At 35.8% G+C, this 19,386-nt stretch overlaps 1 protein-coding gene across 2 annotated transcripts; it reads left to right on the top strand.

The window, feature by feature from the left end:
• Positions 1-163: 163 nt before the first annotated feature.
• On the top strand, positions 164-16,320 carry itcha (itchy E3 ubiquitin protein ligase a). 2 transcript variants are annotated; one of them, XM_003456113.5, is made up of 24 exons: positions 164-301; positions 1,403-1,449; positions 1,717-1,858; positions 2,149-2,273; positions 3,380-3,511; positions 3,921-3,969; positions 4,109-4,287; positions 4,530-4,752; positions 4,845-4,940; positions 5,161-5,335; positions 5,973-6,042; positions 6,130-6,214; positions 6,836-6,964; positions 7,546-7,618; positions 7,789-7,860; positions 7,960-8,048; positions 8,189-8,348; positions 8,759-8,892; positions 11,929-12,069; positions 12,289-12,409; positions 12,580-12,684; positions 12,874-12,970; positions 13,075-13,147; positions 13,550-16,320. In XM_003456113.5, the coding sequence occupies exons 2-24, from the start codon at positions 1,425-1,427 to the stop codon at positions 13,647-13,649; spliced, it is 2,595 nt and encodes an 864-aa protein (XP_003456161.2). In that variant the 5' UTR covers positions 164-301; positions 1,403-1,424; the 3' UTR covers positions 13,650-16,320. The 2 variants fall into 2 exon arrangements, with proteins under 2 accessions (XP_003456161.2, XP_005460867.1); XM_005460810.4 differs by having other exon boundaries at positions 179-333.
• The last annotated feature ends 3,066 nt before the right edge of the window (positions 16,321-19,386 follow it).

Genomic DNA, 19,386 nt, shown 5'->3' with positions numbered 1-19,386 from the left:
GTCTGGTGCATCTCGCTGTTTTATTTTTGTCTTTTTGTTTTTGATTGTGTATAACGTTATAATAAAATTTAGCATGGTCTGACGCCTAATGTTGCTTATAACTTATATAGATAATCAGATTATACAGATAATACGCCTCTTCCCCCCAATGCTTTATTATGAAAAAACTTGTACCGGAAAACCTGGACTTGTTCAAGCTAGCGGATCACTGGTCTGAGCTGATGTTGTTATCTTACCTGTCATCATTCAGACATAGCTGAAACTAAAGTTTTTGTCACTCTTTATCTTCTTCTTTCATCAGGTATGGTCACTTAGAGTTCTTCCAGGGAACAGGTTTGAGTTTTTCTCCTCTAAATAGTCGAAGGAGTGAAAGTGGTGTTAGCATTTCGAGCGTGGGTTTAATGCATGGTTAGCTAAAGCCTTGATCAGGATATCGGTGTGCAAAGTTCCAGGTTCTTGAACTTATCCGCCTTCGTTACAGCTATGAAACGGTTTACAAGCTGGCTAGTGATGGTGACGTGACAGCTTAAACGGAAACTCTACTAGAGTCTAGTGTTTGTTTAGTCTTAATAACTAATCTTCTGTTGGCTAACATTACTGCTAACCTGTGAGAAAATTATGTTAGGCTTCATTTGCAGATATCAGCGAGCAGGTCAAAACCGATACCAAAACCAGCCTAATGCGCAACGAGATCAGATATCAGTTTACTGACTGATATCCTCCCTCTCTTTTCCCTTCTGTTTATATATATATACATATATGTATATATATATATATACATATATGTATATGTGTATATATATATATATATATATATATATATATATATATATATATATATATAACCTCACAAACTAATAAGCAGAAATCATTTTACTCCATACAACCTCAGTTTCTCAGTACCAATATCTCAAACCTCAACAATGAACAATATGTATGCCAATACAATTTTTATACTGGCCAACCATTATTTAGTTCAGGCTCTGTTTTGATTACTAAAGTTGATTGTCTAGCACACATAGCATTGTGGTTTGTTGATTTACTCTTGGTAAAGCTCTAACAGATGAGTGACAGATTTGGACAGCAGTTATGAATGATTTCCCTGGGCCTGTATGCTGCGAAGCTAATGAGGGTATAGCTTAATTTGTTTATTTGTGTATTGTAAACCACAGTCAATTTAAATATTTAACTAGAGTGATAATTGAGATAACATGTTATCTTTGAGTCAACAAAAATGATCCCAGATACCAGAATCTGCCTCAAGTATCTCTTTGTTTTATTTAGATTGCTTCCTCAAGGCTTACTCACTGTTGACTATAAATCAGGTTATATTTTTCACTCTTTAAGTATTAAGTTATATGTGATAACATTGATTGGAGGTTCATTTGTTGTTGCCACTTAGGCTCTAATGTTATGGATGAACCATGAAGGCCCAGTTGCAAGTTACTGGTAAGTTATTGTTTTTACAAAATTTGTATGCTCATCATTTAACAAAAACCTGTAGAGGACTGTGATAAATTCTTAACGGTGTTTTTTATTATTATTAATATGCTTAATGTCTGTCATGGAAACCTAGATTTTGATGAATCCCTTGATCTTAAAAAAATACCTTAAAGCTGGATGGAAATAAACTGCTGTTGAGCTCAGGATGCATGGGGCTACAGGAAGTGGTTTTAAAATCTTGGTTTTGCATGACTAGAATTTTTAATTTTCCAGTGCTTTCAGCTAAGCTGAAGGAAAACAAAAAGACCTGGTTTGGTCCAAGTCCATATGTTGAAATAGCAGTGGATGGCCAGTCAAAGAGGACTGAGAAATGCAACAACACACACAGCCCCAAATGGAAGCAGGCTCTCACAGTGTGAGTACAACTGTTGCAAAAAATTGTTTAGGTCCATATTTTAGCAGAATGTTGCAATTGTAGACAGTAAATGTAATGTAAGATATAATGGAGGATAAAAATCATCATAGACTTATAAATTGGATTTTCTCTGTACTTGGAGGCGGGAACCCCCCCCCCCAAAAAAAGTATCAATGCTTGATGAGTTTCAAACAAAAGCTAAGAAGCTGTACAGATGACCTCAATTATTTCTCTGCTGTTGTATCGTATTGGTTGGTGCCATATGCTGAAAATTTCTCACCTTTCTACAGAATTGTGACACCGTTCAGCAAACTGATATTTCGTGTTTGGAGCCATCAGACACTCAAGTCAGACATGCTGTTGGGTCTAGCTACATTGGAGATCAGTAAGACCCTTAAGGCCAATGACATGAAATGTAGGTTCATTTTTCTAAGTGTCGATTTTTTTCCCCTATTGGCATGATATGGTAAATTGACTGTAAGTTATGTAGCACTTTTCTACTTTATTTGAGCACTCAAAACACTTTCATCCACATGTTTATACAGGCACTTTTTTCTATCCCTAGTGCTGTTGTCACACTCACTATAACATGCTGATGAGTGCAACACAGGGTTCAGTACTTTGCCTAAGGATAATTTGAAATGCAGACTGGAGGAATTGAACAACTGACCTTCTGATCAATAGGAGCTGTACCTCCTGAGCTACAGCCATGCGTGAGACAGTTGTGAAAATGTTGTAGCACAAGGATACTTGAGAGTTTGTTTATGCTGCTATTTTCTATATTAACTTTGGATACGGAAAGATGTTCTGAGGAAATTAGTATACAGCTAATATTTCTAGGTTCTTCAAGTTGAGCTGAACAGAATTGTAAATTGTATAAAGACAAAGCTGTTACTACATGACTTCATGATTTCATGATAATAACAAATTAGATCACTTTTGAACTCACTTTCTGACTTCATTTTCTTTGTCTGTCTCACAATCGTATGTTATATTTGGTAATTGATGCACATTCTGTAGATACTTTACACTGCATCACCTATACATTTTTCTGTGTTTGAAGTGAGTTTATAACTAAATACAATGCCTTCTCAGACCTGGTCAGTGTGCATAGCATACACAAAACATGTGACATTACAGTCTGGTCTACATTCTGTGTAAGAGCTACTTGTCTGTGATTTTTAAAGCACTGAATGAGATTCTTGTTGCACATGGTTTTTGAGGCATTCCATGTGACTGGAGTTTTTCAGCTCTGCTGTTTTCAAAGCCCCGTACTGTCACAGTTTGGGCTAAAAAAAGGAAACGCTGCTTTAAAAATCAGGTGATTAATAACAATCAGAGACCCCTTAGGAAATTGTTCTTCAGTATTTGTTTATTTTAGTAATAAATGTTACTAGGAGAAGAATGTGCTTGTAGGAGCAGTTTTTAATTAAACCAGAACATAGTTAATAATTGCTTTTATTCTTGTCTTGCAATTACAGTGCCTGCTTAACACTTGACATGTATTCTGTCCCCCTTAAGTATGTGAGGTCGTGCAGACACTGCAGCTGTGCTCTGATAGAGACCCCCAGGATCTTGTAGGTGACTTGTCAGTCTGTCTGGATGGCATGCAGGTAGACCCAGAAACCTTTGGCTTGGCAGAGCGAGAACAAGGTGAGAGGCCACGCTCACACAAACCCAGTATACTATGTGGGCCACATTTGCAATTTTAGAACATGAACACTCATCATCTGTAATTTGAAAATGAATGAAATTGCAGAATAACTTTAGCTTGTTACCATGTCAGTCATTATTAATGACTTTGATAGCAATGAGGTAACAAGGTGGAAACTGCTTCCAGGTTGTAAATGTTTATCAGTGTTCTTTTTGTGCCCTGACAAGACCTTGGCATTACTTGTAACCTTTATATCTACCTGCATTAGTCACTACATTTGCAACAAAGCATTTGAGAACTTAGGAGTTACACATACATTTTTGAATGTCACATTAAACATTTGTCTTTTACTTGATTTTTTTTTCGAAATTTAATTTAATTTTTACTTTTGTTTTTATGGCTTGCCAGCTGCTCTTCCAAATGGAAATACACGGCAAAATGGAGATACTGGTGACAGGTCTAGTAAATCTTTAATTAATGATCTTAAGATACTATTGCATTAAAATATTTGGACATTGGTTTTGTAAGATTAAATAAACATTTTAAATCTTTGGTCTTGACAAACTACTCAAATATTAAGTATTTTGTACTTGTAGGTCAAGCGGAGGCTCATCACCTTCAAGTGACTCGGATGAGTGGGTCATTGTACCAAATGTACATGCTGTCAATGGTACAAGTTCTCCCTCACGGTCTCCAGGGGGCTCCACTGCATCACTTCCTTCTAGACCTACTCGACCGCCCCCTGCTATGCGACAGAAACCAGCAGCTTCACCATGTAGGAAAACAATAAGACATCAAAGATTAAATGGCTTACATATACATCACATGAGTGATTTCAGTCTCCCTCATGTCTAATATACCATTATTATTTTTTTATATACTAGCTAAAGCACTGAATACTGACTTCAGTCAGTATTAAAGTCACTACACTTTTGAAAACAAATACTTTGAAAATAGAAAGGACATTTTTTTCACAGACTTGAAGGTTCCCTATTGTTGTTCTTGCTCATTTCATAGCCTCTTCTAGCAGTTCTTCTCCTAGTGAACTCAGCGAAGGCCCAGCTTCCGATGGTTCCTCTCAGGCATCAGCTAGTGGGTGTTCAGATCAGCAGAATGAATCAAGTGCAAGAGCGGCAACATCAAGTTCCTCAGAGACAGCAAGTGTTCCTAAACAAGGGGCCAGTGCCTCAGCAACAATTCCCAGGGTGGCTCCCATAAACAATGGCCCCTTGCCCCCAGGGTAAAGAGCAACGCTTTCGGCATTTTGTTTTATAGGCCCCTCATTTAAGCTTATTCTCAATCTGTTTATTATAATTTGTATTTCTTCTGCAGGTGGGAGCAAAGAGTTGACCAGAATGGACGGGTATACTACGTGGATCACATTGAGAAAAGAACCACCTGGGATAGGCCTGAGCCTTTGCCTTCAGGGTACCAAACAACTTGATTTTTTTTTTATACTACAGATATATTAATGTAGTTTTAATATTGTGTATTCAGTGCCATATGATTATCTATGTCACATTGTTTATAATCACTTTTACTATATGTTTATCTGTATTCTGTGCAGGGTTTTTTTAATATCTAGAAAGAAATCCTTGGCAAAATAAACAACTTTTTTTTTTTTTTTTTTTGCTCTCCTTTTATGCAGATGGGAGCGCAGAGTGGATCCAATGGGTAGAGTTTACTATGTTGACCACATAACCCGAACTACTACATGGCAAAGACCCACACAGGAGTCAGTGCGTAACTATGAGGAATGGCAGCACCAGCGTAGCCAGCTCCAGGGAGCCATGCAGCAGTTTAACCAGAGATTCATATATGGGGTGAGAGCAGTCACTGAATGTGCTTCAGGCTACACATGAAGAACAGTTTGAAGATGTATTTCTTTTGATTTGCTCAAAGATCCCATCTAACATGGTTTTTGATCTATAAAATAATTTGTGTATGGTGTACTTTTACCACATCATACACAAATTATACTGCGCAGTCCTTTTACGTCTTAAATTCAAGTTTATAAATAAAAAAAGAACTTTAACTTTTAAGTACTAAACACCTTCAGTCTAATGAATAAGCACTTAAGGTTTCAGTTTTCCACTTCTACTGTGTAACTTGCATATTTCATGCTGAACAATATATTGCAATAATTGTGGCTTGGAAACACTTTGGAACATCTTTCTCCTTAAAATGAAGTGACAGTGCAGAGTTTGTAGTCTGATGTAGCTCTTGAGCGTGAAAAGAGCTCAAGTAAGGCTGCATGAGTTTGTAATGTCCAGATAGTATGTTTTAAGTCTCGTGACTAAAAAGCTTTAAGCACCTGATGGAAATAAACATACAAATACTCTTAGGTCAGTTTCTTCTCTGATTTTAAGTCTAAACTGTGTTTAAACAGACCATGACAAAAATAGTTTTTACAGATGTTTTTGCAGACTTGACATTTGTAACTTTTTCTTTCTGGCTCAGCTTCAAGATCAGTTTGCAGCCACAGCCAGTAAAGAGTTTGACCCACTAGGACCTCTGCCTCACGGATGGGGTAAGTATCAGTGAGATTAAACAAGTGTTTTAGCTGATGTTACTGACATGATAAATAAATGAAATGTGTTTATTTCTCTTTCACAAGAAAAGAGAACTGACACCAATGGTAGAGTGTATTTTGTCCATCACCCAACTCGCAGGACACAGTGGGAAGACCCAAGGACCCAAGGGTGAGTGTATTTTGTGTTCTTGACTGTAGGGAGCGCTGATATGTCTAGAATAAAGTGAGAAGTGAAAGGAATGTCACTTTGTTCTTGGCAGGCCCAAATTTCGGAGTGACACATTTTAGGTCCGTGTTTCAGCCATCAAATTTATTAATGTAGAAGGTTAATCCTTTCCAATGCAGGACTCCCTGAAAGACTGCCCTAACCTCTTAGGAGCTTGGAGTTTGGAACAGGTCAACAGTGGCACAGCAATTGGATGCAGATGATCTGACAACTGTGAAACTGGATTAAATGTGTAGAACATAATGACTGGATTCAGACATCTTTGACAGATTTGGAATTGGATAGGTCCTTTAGAAAGTCTTTGCTATTGACCACTAAGTGCTCTTAAGTTAATGGTTTATGGATACACAAAGGGAAGGGTTTCCGTCTAAATGCTTTTTTTGTAACCAGCTAATCACAGTTAAGTAGTATGGAGGAAACCCTGCTTTTAAGGGCGAGTTTTTAAATCTTTGATTCCATTTATTATTTGTTATTCATTTAACTTAAAATATACATTTTATGTTTCTTTGAAAAAGATTTCTTTTAATTGGTTGCATTTCTCTGTGCTTACTTAACTTTATCCAGGCTGCTGAATGACAAGCCTCTGCCAGAGGGTTGGGAGATGAGGTTCACTGTGGATGGTATTCCCTACTTTGTAGATCACAATAGGCGAACAACAACCTACATTGACCCTCGCACAGGGAAATCCTCACTGTGAGTTTTAGTATCTTGTGCTAGCAGCTGTACTCTTAAGCAGTAGCGTCATGAAAGGGGGGGTGGGGGTGAACAGAGTTCAATTTAAATGGGACAGGTGTGAAACACAAGTCTCATTAATATTACAAAATGTGTATATGTGTTTGCTGCCCTCTTCTTTAACAGTAGTGGGTTTAATTCTTTGTGTGACTAAAACTTGTCATACTCTAGTGTGTGCCTGAATGGCTGCGGCCATCCATTTCATTTAGAATTGTGTTCTTTTATTTTAATTTCATTTTTTTCTTGTTAGTCCCTAGAAATTGAGATTGAACTTTTTCCAGATTGCTTATCTAACTCTTTCCACACTAAATTGCAAATGTCGAGAATATTGATTAGTGCACACCTGAATATATTTAAATCAGTGATTGGTGTAAAATCAAATGAGCCTTATAATCTCAAGTGATCATGACCACAAAGCCTGGGTGTTGCTAAAGAAAACAAACAGGATGCTCAGAATGTCCAGAGATGAATATAAGCACGTGTTATCAAAATGTATTTTGATACTTTTATTTGACAATAATTTAATGTGGTCTTTTTTGTAGTGAGAACGGGCCGCAGATAACTTATGTCAGGGACTTCAAAGCCAAAGTGCAATACTTCAGATTCTGGTGTCAGGTATGTGCTTTCAGCATATCATACTGTTTTACTACATATGCTGTTATGTTCTTCTTGTTTTTAATACTGATAATTACTTAAATGCAAAGTAAAGTGTAAATGATTTTGCTAGTAGACAGAGTATTTAAAACCAATTATTTACATTGTTTACTTGTGTTGTTTCCGCTTAGCAACTGTCGATGCCTCAGCACATTAAAATTACAGTTTCACGCAAAACTTTGTTTGAGGATTCATTTCAGCAGGTAATTGTTTTAATTGGTTGTACTGTCTTCTCACCACATTTCTATATTTAATAACATTGTCTTGTCAGTGCTTGAGATGTGTAATTAATTCATTCTTAGATCATGAGTTTCCACCCACAAGATCTTAGGCGTAGACTTTGGATAATCTTCCCTGGCGAGGAAGGCTTGGACTATGGAGGTGTGGCCAGGTAATCTCAAAGTAAAAGCTGCACCACCCTGTTGCTAAAATAACAACACAAACAGTAGAAACTCATGATTTTGTCATTAAAATCTAGTTTAAAAAGAACTACCCCACTCAACCAGTTTGACCACTTGTGCATATTTTCAGGGAATGGTTCTTCTTGCTGTCTCATGAGGTGCTGAATCCGATGTACTGTTTGTTTGAGTATGCTGGCAAGGACAACTACTGTCTTCAGATCAACCCTGCCTCTTACATCAACCCTGATCACCTCAAGTACTTCAAGTTCATTGGGCGATTTATTGCCATGGTATGTGCACCATCTCTTAGTTGTTACTAATAAGTTTCAATCATTACTTTTGAAACTAAATGTATGTGCATGATTAATCTGGTCTGTCATTGCTATATCCTGCCATATTATTATGCCATACTATATTATTACATTGTGTAACACATTAATTACTTTATGTGGATCATGCAATATTTTATGCCATTGTCTTTTATTGCAATTTAATCACAATAATAGATGATTAGAGCTCAAATCTAATCATTGAATTAAATTTCAAAAGAGAAATATACCTCATAGATGTGCTTTACAGAATAATATGTTTGACTTTCTCCTATAAAATTACAAATCTCAAATGTGAGATAAATGTCTTCTGTTTATCTGTTGTTTTGTTTAATTTGCTTTCAAAACGTTTCCATTTTATGTCTCTCCAGGCCTTGTTCCATGGCAAATTTATCGACACAGGTTTCTCGCTGCCCTTTTACAAACGTATTCTGAACAAACCTCTGGGTCTGAAAGACCTGGAGTCCATAGATCCAGAATTCTATAATTCACTCATCTGGATCAAGTAAGTTTCTGATGTACATGATAATTGAGTTAGACTTGTGGTGGGTGGTGTGAATGACGGACTAAAAGGACTTCGATGTATTTTACATTGAGATTTGTTGGGTTGGTATAGGTGGACCAAAATTTGTAGATATATACATAGACTTTGGGCTGCTTTAAAAAAAATTATTTCCATCTCCTAAATATGTTTGCATGCAACATTATTGATTGATTGATTGATTGATTGATCATACTTTATTCATCCCGAGGGAAATTGGGTTAAGGCTGCCAGCCGTGCCAGCGCCGTCTTACCCTTCCGACCATACATACATTACACAAACATCACATGGGGAAGACAGGTCAGAGGGGTATAACATGGAAAAAGCACAGCATGAGGAAAGATAAGGAGAAAAAATAACTCCCCCCAGACTGAGCTCCAATAGGGAGATCAGTTTGAGAACAGAAAAAAACACCTCTGCACATAGCACATGAAAAAAAACTCTTAATACACCAAAGTAGTGCTGGGCGATATGGAAAAAATATTTATCACGATATGAATTATTTTATATCACGATAACGATATATATCACGATATACCACCTGACCTGTGGTCATCTGGAAAGTATGCAGTCTTTAAACAGCGAGTGGAGAGGGTGCAGTCTTTGTTTTGAGTTACTGTAAAGCATGTCGCAAATCCGGGTGCACGTAAAGCAGCACCATGTTGCGAAACCACAAGACAGAGTTTCTTTGCAACAAAAATCATTTTTTTATACTTTATTTTCTCTTGCATAAAGTTAAGAGTGTGTATAGTGAGAAGACAACATTAATATATTTGCACAGGCTATTTAACCCTTTAAGACCTACCATAGAACCAAGTCCGCCAGAGCTTATCTTTACATTTATTTATTTTGAGTGTCTTCATAGTTTTATTTTTGAGATACACTAATTTTTATATACTACAGGAAAAATGAAAATAAATAAATGCAAATTTGCAAAAACACAACATGTGCATCAAAATAAACTATTTCCAACAGTGCAATTTGACTTCTAAGCATCCCAGAAACGATACAGAAGAGCATAAAGTCAAACATGACTTTTAAAAATACCAACATAGACTTTGAAGCTTAAAAAACTACATTTTCCGCGAAAATGATGTCACTTCCGGTTTCGGACAGGTAATGGCGGACATAAGATAGTTCGCGCTGACTTATATTCCAACGTAGGAAGTGTTATGAACAGCTGATCGGATCGGCAAAGCCTGTTTCTGGAATATTATGTTTTTGTTGCTGGAAGTGCTTTTTATGCAATTTTTTGCAAAGCTATATGTGGAAGGAAACCGTGACCTAGGGCAAGCTAATGGAATAAGATGTAAGTACAACTCCTACGGTTTCATATGCAAAAAAAACATTATTGCGCTACCTTACGTGGTTACAGTTCTACAGGGATTTAAAAATAGTTAGGGAAAACGGAGTTTGCCTGCTCCGACCGGTTGTAAAGGGTTAATGATATATTTTATGTAATAATTTGTCAAATTCGGGTTAGAAACGATATAAACGATAGAAGACAAATGGCACGATAGACACTTTTCTATCGTCCACACGATATATATCGTCATATTGCCCAGCACTACACCAAAGAAACACATGACAAGCAACAGGGATGGGTAAAGGGTGAGAGACAGCCAGTGTAGACAGTACATCCGGGCCTGCAGCATAAGCACTGGTCTCCTTGATCCACCATCAGCATCGGAAGGGAATAAGCGTCGAAGGCGTTTGGAGGGGAGATGAGTGTACATCTGCATGTGTATATATGTCTGTGTGCGTGTGTATATATGTCTGTGTGCGTGTGTACATATGTCTGTGTGCGTGTGTGTGTGTGTCCAGAGTTCAGCTGAGACAGTGTCCTTCGCCCTGCCAGGCTAAGTAAACAGTCTTCCAGCCAACCCAGGTGGCCTTGCATAGAATGGGAAGAACAGTCTAAACACAGTCCATTATCAGGGTGTTGTTGTTCAGCTCCAGCCTTGAGACCGCAGCTGGTGCCGAAGGGGTAGCCGCATGAAGTGAATACAGATTTTGGTGTTTTTTACTTTAGTGCGAGCAATTAATATGAATTTCAAAGCTGTTCTAACAGTCCGACACTGGTCTCTCAATCTCCCGTTGGAGAGCCGTGAGCTTCTCCATGATGTTATCAACCTTACGCTCCGTGATGTTGTCATTCTTGTGCTCAAAGAGCCGATTCTGAGAACTCATGACCGCAGTGAGCTTCTCCAAGATGTGATCCAATTTGCGCTCAGAGGTGTTATTCCGAGCGAGCCCCTCCAGATGTAATCCAGTTTGCACTCAGAGGTCTTGTTCTGAGTATTCACGGCAGCCGTAAGCTTCTCCAAGATCTTATCCGTGCTGCACTCAATGAGCCCATTTTGAGAAACTCACGCCTCGTCCCATCGTTTCAATCCCAGCGGGCAGCCTTGTGGGGGTTTGAACAGCCGGTTCCGCTTTCTTAATTCTTCGATAAGCCAGGGCCAAGCCAGCTCCGATCAGCAAGAACCCTGTTATCATGGTTCCGAATAGGTAGATTCAGCACTCAGGCTCACCCAAGCCCAGACTTCTCGTTGAGAAAAGGGTGTCAATTGCATTCAGGGACCAGTTGATCAAATCCATAATTCCTCTTTTAGGTTTTAGAGAACAGACTGTGAGAGAGTGTTCCAGGGAAAAGTAATACAAAAAACACGAGACTAGACAAGGACACAAGAGGCTAAGCAGGGAAGCTAAGGGAGAGGAGGAGGAGAAAAGTGCGACCGCCTTCGTCAAGAGCGAGAGAGAAAAAAAAAATTGTTAAATACTAAGTTTTGATAACCTATGCACACAAATTAAGAGTTTGAGAGGACAAATTAGGCCGTGTGCATCATTTGAGTAAATGATTTATATGCTCCTGTAATTTGTCACTCACTGTGGAAATGTATAGGACTCTATAGTGAACTTTAGAGCAGACATAATAGCTAACTTCTTTTTTTAAACATTGTCAGTAATGACAGTAACTGTCATTGTCTTGCTTGTAGGGACAATAATATAGAGGAATGCGGTCTGGAGATGTTCTTCTCCGTTGACAAGGAGATACTCGGGGAGGTCACCACACATGAGCTTAAACCAGATGGAGGAAACATTCTAGTAACTGAAGAAAATAAGGAGGAATACATCAGGTACAACTTCTTACCTACCATCCATATTCATTTGCTACTTTTACATGCTCCATAACATTACATGGTAAACAAGCGTAACAGTCAGTCAATTCGGACATGTCATGTTTAAACAAAATAATTCTGTTTTCCTTGATAACATTCATTTTAAAGCAGCACTTGACATTTCTAAAGTGTGCTAATATTAATTTATTAATATTTAATTATGTCATCTCTATGCAGGTTAGTGGCAGAGTGGAGGCTATCCAGAGGTGTGGAGGAGCAGACACAGGCTTTCTTTGAGGGCTTCAATGAAGTTCTTCCACAGCAATACCTTCAGTACTTTGATGCTAGAGAATTAGAGGTACTGAAGTCAATAGATGATTCTCTATAACCTTTACAAGTGTTTGAGGTAGCACTGGTCCTTTAAATACTACAGGGATTCTGTAACAATATGGATTTAAAAAATAAGAGAAAATAAATACTAACATGAATGTTGGGCTTATTTATAAAATGTCCCTTTCTTGTCTGTAGGTGATGCTGTGCGGTATGCAGGAGATAGACTTGGTGGACTGGCAGAGAAACACAATCTATAGACATTATGCCCGAACTAGCAAGCAGATAATGTGGTTCTGGCAGGTTGGTAATTTAAAAAATAATAATAATAATAATAGTAATGATGATATGTTATTGAATCAGCTGCAGCTGATTAATTCAGTGTGAATATTTCTTTTTCCAACTGAAAAACAACAAATGGAAAATTAGTATCACTGTAATGTACGGATATCAGCCTGATACTGGTGTTAACACAAAACTGTCTGTTAACAGTTTGTGAAGGAGATGGACAACGAAAAAAGGATGAGACTTCTGCAGTTTGTCACAGGAACCTGTCGTCTTCCCGTGGGCGGCTTCGCTGATCTAATGGGTATTCACAGTGAACAGACACATGACATTTGTACAGTAGTATAAAACAGTATGTGATATCAAAATCATATTTAATCTCTTTATCCTTATTTTTGATTAATATAGGAAGCAATGGTCCACAGAAGTTTTGCATTGAGAAAGTTGGAAAAGAAAACTGGCTTCCACGAAGCCACACATGGTAAGACCAGTATTTCTACATTTGTACAGGTTCTTCAGTTCATGTTTAACCTCGTGTCTTATCCGGCTTAATGTGGGATTAAGCTTTCATGACCAAACCCTATTAGTCATTTCTGATTCAACCGTTGCAAGCGTTCCTTTATTTTTAGCCTAAGATGTCGGTGTTTATTGTTATATAATGCTAAGTGAGAACACATTGTTGCTCGTTAAGTGTTTATTTAGCAGATGTCTTCGCTGTGCGCAGTACCGTGGGACATTACTGCAGCTGAACAAATGTTATCATTTATAAATGCAAACACAACACACTTGTCATTATTATGAGTGACCTAGAAAGAAAATGTTAACTTAATACTAATGGAGCACTTCTGGCCACCCTCTGTTTCTGTCTTCTTGTTTTATGTAGCTTTAATCGTCTAGACCTCCCTCCTTATAAGAGCTACGAACAGTTGAAGGAGAAGCTCATGTTTGCCATAGAGGAAACAGAAGGATTCGGGCAGGAGTAAAACTACAAGTGCAAATGTGTAGGATGGTGGTGATGGTGGTGGACTTGGAGGAGCCATATCCATTTCAGACAAGAGCACTTTCCAGCAGATTGTCTTTGTAGTCAGAAGCTGCTTATGATCTGGTGGAAGAACTTATTATTACTTACTTATTGTTTGTCACAATTGCATATTCATAAAGAAAAAGCTGTATTGTTAAAAATTAGTTTGCTTCAAACGAGACCTTAAAAATCCTCTTAACCTGGTTTCACCTCTTTCCTGTAGTAAGAGGTGATCAGTTCATTCCTAATCCACTGTCAGGCGATGGAGGCGGGGCCTTTCTTGCATTGTCATGTTTGCACTTGTATGAAGACCGACTGCAGTTTCTACATCTACATGTGTGAATATGCAGTAGCAACTTATGAGACACTTTCTGGTTCTATGCATGAGAATGAAGAACCATATTTGTGCATTTTGTCTTAAAGGATGGAAGTTGATATGTTAAAAACAACATCAGAGGTTCACACATGGCTTTGAATCTGTCCTTTTTTTATGAATGAAATGGATCCCCCCCCCCCCCCCCCCCCCCCCCGATCATTGACTGACGGACTGTAAAGACTCCCATAGCACTTATACAGTTTCTTTAACACTTTTTGCAAATCATAATAATAACTTTATCTTATTTTGACAGGTTTATTTCTTAAAATTTTAAAGAGTTAAAATGCTGAGTACCTTTGCACATTGTTGTGTGAGCAGTAAGATGCTTTGATTGTTCTTAAAAGATGTGGTATTTTTATGTGCAATCGTTTTGTAGAAAACATTTTTCCAGATAAGAGTCAAAGCTGTTTGATCATTTTTATAACACTTTGATAAGATTTACCATTTAGTGTTGATTTCAATTCCAATATGAAGTTGGTGACATATTTGGTGAAATTAATGTGGTTGTGATTTGAGAAAAGATTACCTTCCCACACTGTGCTGTATGAAATCAGATTTAAGCGTGGATGCTCAGCGCTTTTGTCAGTCAGGGAACATGACGGGCTTTTCTTGAAATTAACTTGTTACTGATGACGTGGAATGTCAATGAACAATTTCCATGACATGGTAACCGATCTCTGCTAATTGCCCAGAGCAAAGTATTACATGTGCTGACGCTGGGTTTCTGCGGTCACCACCTTTTTTTCTTTTTTTTTTCTCCCACAAAATAGATAAAATGTGGCACATTTAGAAGGAAAAAAAAAGGTTTTTAAAAAAAAAAAAAATTGCATATTTGTGTGTGTGTGTGTGTGTGTGTGTGTGTGTTGATGTTATGATACCACAATACAACAAAAAGGAGTAATGACTATTCTGATTAATCTGTGGCTAAGGCAGTTTATGTAAATATACTCCAAAGTTTAATCAAAAGAAAAGTGACTCATTCTAGCAATAGAACTTCTGAAGTTGCTGGCAAGATGTGAAATAAGATCTGAATTATGATAGCAAGTGCCCCTAGTTTTATAGGGCGTATGGCTTTCAGATTTATACAGTTGTATTATATTTCATGACTTTTCAAAATGTTGTCTGCTGACAAATATAGTTTATTTTAGGTAAAGTATCACTTAAATAAAATTTTTGGAACCAGTCTACCAAATGAGTTAAATTAATTAAAGAACCCTTAACAGAGGTAATGAATTCCGAACAGTCCCCCCAAAGTAATTACACACTTGATATCAATGGTCAGTACTAAGAGTTTGTTATTTGTTTTACTTGTGGTAAGGTATAGAAATTAAAACAAAGGAGGCAACTGCTCTGTTCTGCTAAAAAGAAAAGAAAACATAAGAAAAAATATATTTTGTATTTAAAACAAATTTACCTTGCTGAGGAATTGTGATCTTCACATTCACATTTTAATAATTTTTTCCCCTTTTACTTAGAATGTAGTTACACAAGTGAATGACATCTGAAACAAAGACGTAGCCAGTGAAAGTAAGCACATTTTAAAAGATTATTAGGTCAGTAGGTCTTAATAAATTTGTATAAACAGGATTGAATAAACAGACCCAAAATCTATATTATGATTTCTTTTTTTTATTTATTTATTTTTTTTTCCACTGTCCAGCCCTCAAGCTGTGGTAGTGTGTATGTTGGCAGCGTGGTGTAAATTATCTGCAGTAATTCCAGTGTGTGGCCCAGAAAATGATTTTATACATGTTGTCTTTAAGATACAGATTGAAATGTAAACAGACAAAATACTGTCATTTTTAATGTACTTGTGTGTGAACCATGTGGCTGTTTTTCATTTCATTTCGTCAGCACTGCTGGTAGGAAAAAAAAACAAAAACTGTTCTCTGATGTAAGCGATCCCTCGTTGCCCTGATGAGTACATTCATTCAGGCCACACCTCCACCGCCACATACCAGTTTTTGCTCATTTAATTGTGTAGGATGTTTCACTTGACTTCACCTCTATTCCCTTACTGGTTGTACACCCATACACTCGCAGTGTAGCTACTCCTGTGCAGATTAATGTAAAAAAAATAATGCATAAAACTTTTTTTTTTTGTATGTTGACTGTTGAATATTTAACAGGTAACAATATTATAACAGCACATTGACACTCGGAGTGGTTGAATTAACCACATCTGTGCTTAACTACCACTGTGGTCCAGGTCATGGGGCAGATAAATATATTTAAAAATATGCAAAATGGTGTTTGACTTGTTCTGATTGCACAGTCATTCGAATAGTAGACTAACATTTTTTATACACAAGTGGAAGTTTGTGGATAAATATTAGGAAGATGAGTTTCTTGTATCAATGGATTTAGTAGATTAAAAAAGAGCAATAAAACAATTAAAACACTGCAAGTGTGATGGTTATTTTGTACACGTACATTACAATAACTTACAACACACAACTCATTATTTTTGTAAGTATATTTCTTCTGAATCTAATTGAATAATTGTTTTTTTAATGTTGTCTTCCACTTGAATTGATCTCTTCATCTTGCTGGGTTTATTGTTGCCCTTCGCAAGCTGAAATTCCCCAAACAAATCTGTCTCCAACAGTTTTGTCAGAGTGCTGTCTTCATTTACTTTTAGCAAAGTGACCTAAATTATGTAAGAACTGATGTCTTTATAAACACACAGAAGATACATGAAAGAGAACGAGAACTCTCTGTTACAAAACTGCATATGCTGGGTATGTTGATGGGTGTTGACACAGAGAATGTCCCAGAATACAGCAGATGGTATGTAAGATGGCTCTTGGCAACATCATTTAACACGATGATGCCTACTCCATTATGTAACAGCTGAAACAGTGAGTGAACTACCAAGTTCTAGCACTGTTTCACTATGCTGTTTGTACTTTTGAGAATGTGTTGCTTTCTTTCAACTGTATGTTGTAGAATAGAATAGAATAGAATTAGAATTCAACTTTATTGTCATTGCACATGTCACAAGTACAAGGCAACGAAATGCGGTTTGCATCCATCCAGAAAGTGCTTTAGCAATAGATATATTACGAAATATATAATATAGCTCTATACATATATATATATATATATATATATATATATATATATATATATATATATATATATATATATATATATATATATATATATATATATATATATATGTATATATATGTGTATATGTATATGTATATGTATATATATATATATGTATATGTATATGTATATATATATATATATATGTATGTATATGTATATGTATATGTATATGTATATATATGTATATGTATATGTATATATATATATATATATATACATACATACATACATACATACATACATACATACATATATATATATATATATATATATATATATATATATATGTATGTATGTATGTATATATATATATATATATATATATATATATATATGTGTATATGTATGTATATATATATATATATATATATATATATATATATATATATATATATATATATATATATATATATGTGTATATGTATGTATATATATATATATATATATATATATATATATATATGTGTATGTATATATATATATATATATATGTATATATATATATATATATATATATATATATATATGTATATGTATATATATATATATATATATATATATGTATATGTATATATGTATAAAAAATGGGTCTATTATAGAGAGGGTACAAAACATGGGTCTATTATGGGTATGTTACAATGTACACAGTATGAAGGTATGTTATGAATATGCTATAACTATAAGTATGTACAGGCTGTAGTGAGTGTACAAGCTATGTACAGGCTATGAACAGGATATAAATATGAAAACTATACAGAAATATGAAACTATACAAGTTATAAACTGTTATTGTATTGTACAGAATGACTGTATATACAGCATTTACAGTGTGAATGTAGGATGCGAGTATTACTTGAAACTGTGGTTAAAAGGCCTTTCAAAAAACATAAGAATCACAAAATATACAATGGAGAGCACAAAAATAACAATTTGAATTCATTGCATAATTTTACATTAGTACTTGTATGAAGCATCCACTCTTACATTACGTAATATGCAACAATTAAATGACTAACACAGTTCCTCAAAGTTTCACATTTAGTTGTTTAGTTTAATAGACAGAACAAATTGTACTAAAATAAGAAATGAGCATGTATTTAAAATAGGTTTTCTTCCACCCCAAAGAATAATGTTAATAGTACCCACCACACCACTGTATGTGCATGCCATAAGCCATTACTTAACATTGTGACTTAGAAACTGCTGTCTGCTAATTGTTCTGTTACATAATATTAATTACTGTTTATTTAAAAGTTGAACTTACTTTTATATTATAAGCATATGGTACTTTTTTATTTCTACTTGAGTTATCTACTATATGTTATTAATAGTTATCAAGGTGACACTTCTAAATATAAGAACGAGAAATGATATGGAACTGTTTGAATCTATTACATAAGTAAAGTGTCTGCCTGAATTACATGGGTGGTGCCTTGGCGAATGTGCTAGAATACTGCATGCATACACGCTGTTACCTCTAAACAAATTATGGCCTCTCTTTGTTGTTATTTTAATGTCCTAAAATTTTTAACCTTTCTTGCAGGATGAAGTCCAAAACTGGTCTTTGGTCTTAGGCTTGCATTTAAAGTGAAATGTGACATAAAAATACTTCAATTTTCATATGCGATATTCACATATGCATTAATAATAAGCAGTAGAGGAATAACTAGTGCAGTAACGTATCAACAATTAGGCATTTAATTTACAGTCAGCAATAAATTGCAGTGCAATAATAATAAGGTGCAGTAGGCTCTTTTCCTCATGTCATTCGTGGCATTGTGCATAATACTGAAGAGTTTTCAGTTAAATTACCTGTAAAGATATTTTTCTCCTTATATCTTTTTTACAGTGTGTTTTTCAGCAGGTGGATCGGTTTCAAATAACATTAGAGTTTTACTACACTTCGGTATTTTTTGATTATTTATTTTTGTTTGTTTTTAGTGTAGTTTTCATCGCGTTAGAGTTTACTTCAGATTTTGTTGGATTTAAGCAGATATCCTGACTGTGTTGAAAAAAAAAACTAAGAGTAAAGACACGTCCTGTACAATTTTATTTACTTTCAGTAACCACACAATAGTATATTGTTATACTGTTTTATGATATTTTAGAGCTTTACCCCTCAGTGTTAGTTTCATCTCACTTAGCTGCGCTTTTGCACACGTAGGAACCTTCAATATAACTCGGCTACAGGGTGCGTTTTTAATGT

The sequence above is a fragment of the Oreochromis niloticus genome, linkage group LG5, assembly GCF_001858045.2.
Source record: "Oreochromis niloticus isolate F11D_XX linkage group LG5, O_niloticus_UMD_NMBU, whole genome shotgun sequence".
Taxonomy (NCBI): Eukaryota; Metazoa; Chordata; class Actinopteri; order Cichliformes; family Cichlidae; genus Oreochromis; species Oreochromis niloticus.
The sequence above is the reverse complement of the archived record's forward strand: the minus strand, read 5'-3'. Positions and strand labels throughout refer to the sequence as shown.

Excerpts from the sequence above, each read along its gene's own strand:
- itcha (XM_003456113.5), top strand. The coding sequence starts at position 1,425 with ATGAAGGCCCAGTTGCAAGTTACTG. Across the intron at positions 4,288-4,529 it reads GAAACCAGCAGCTTCACCAT|CCTCTTCTAGCAGTTCTTCT; the intron begins GTAGGAAAACAA and ends CTCATTTCATAG. Across the intron at positions 7,861-7,959 it reads TTGAGGATTCATTTCAGCAG|ATCATGAGTTTCCACCCACA; the intron begins GTAATTGTTTTA and ends ATTCATTCTTAG.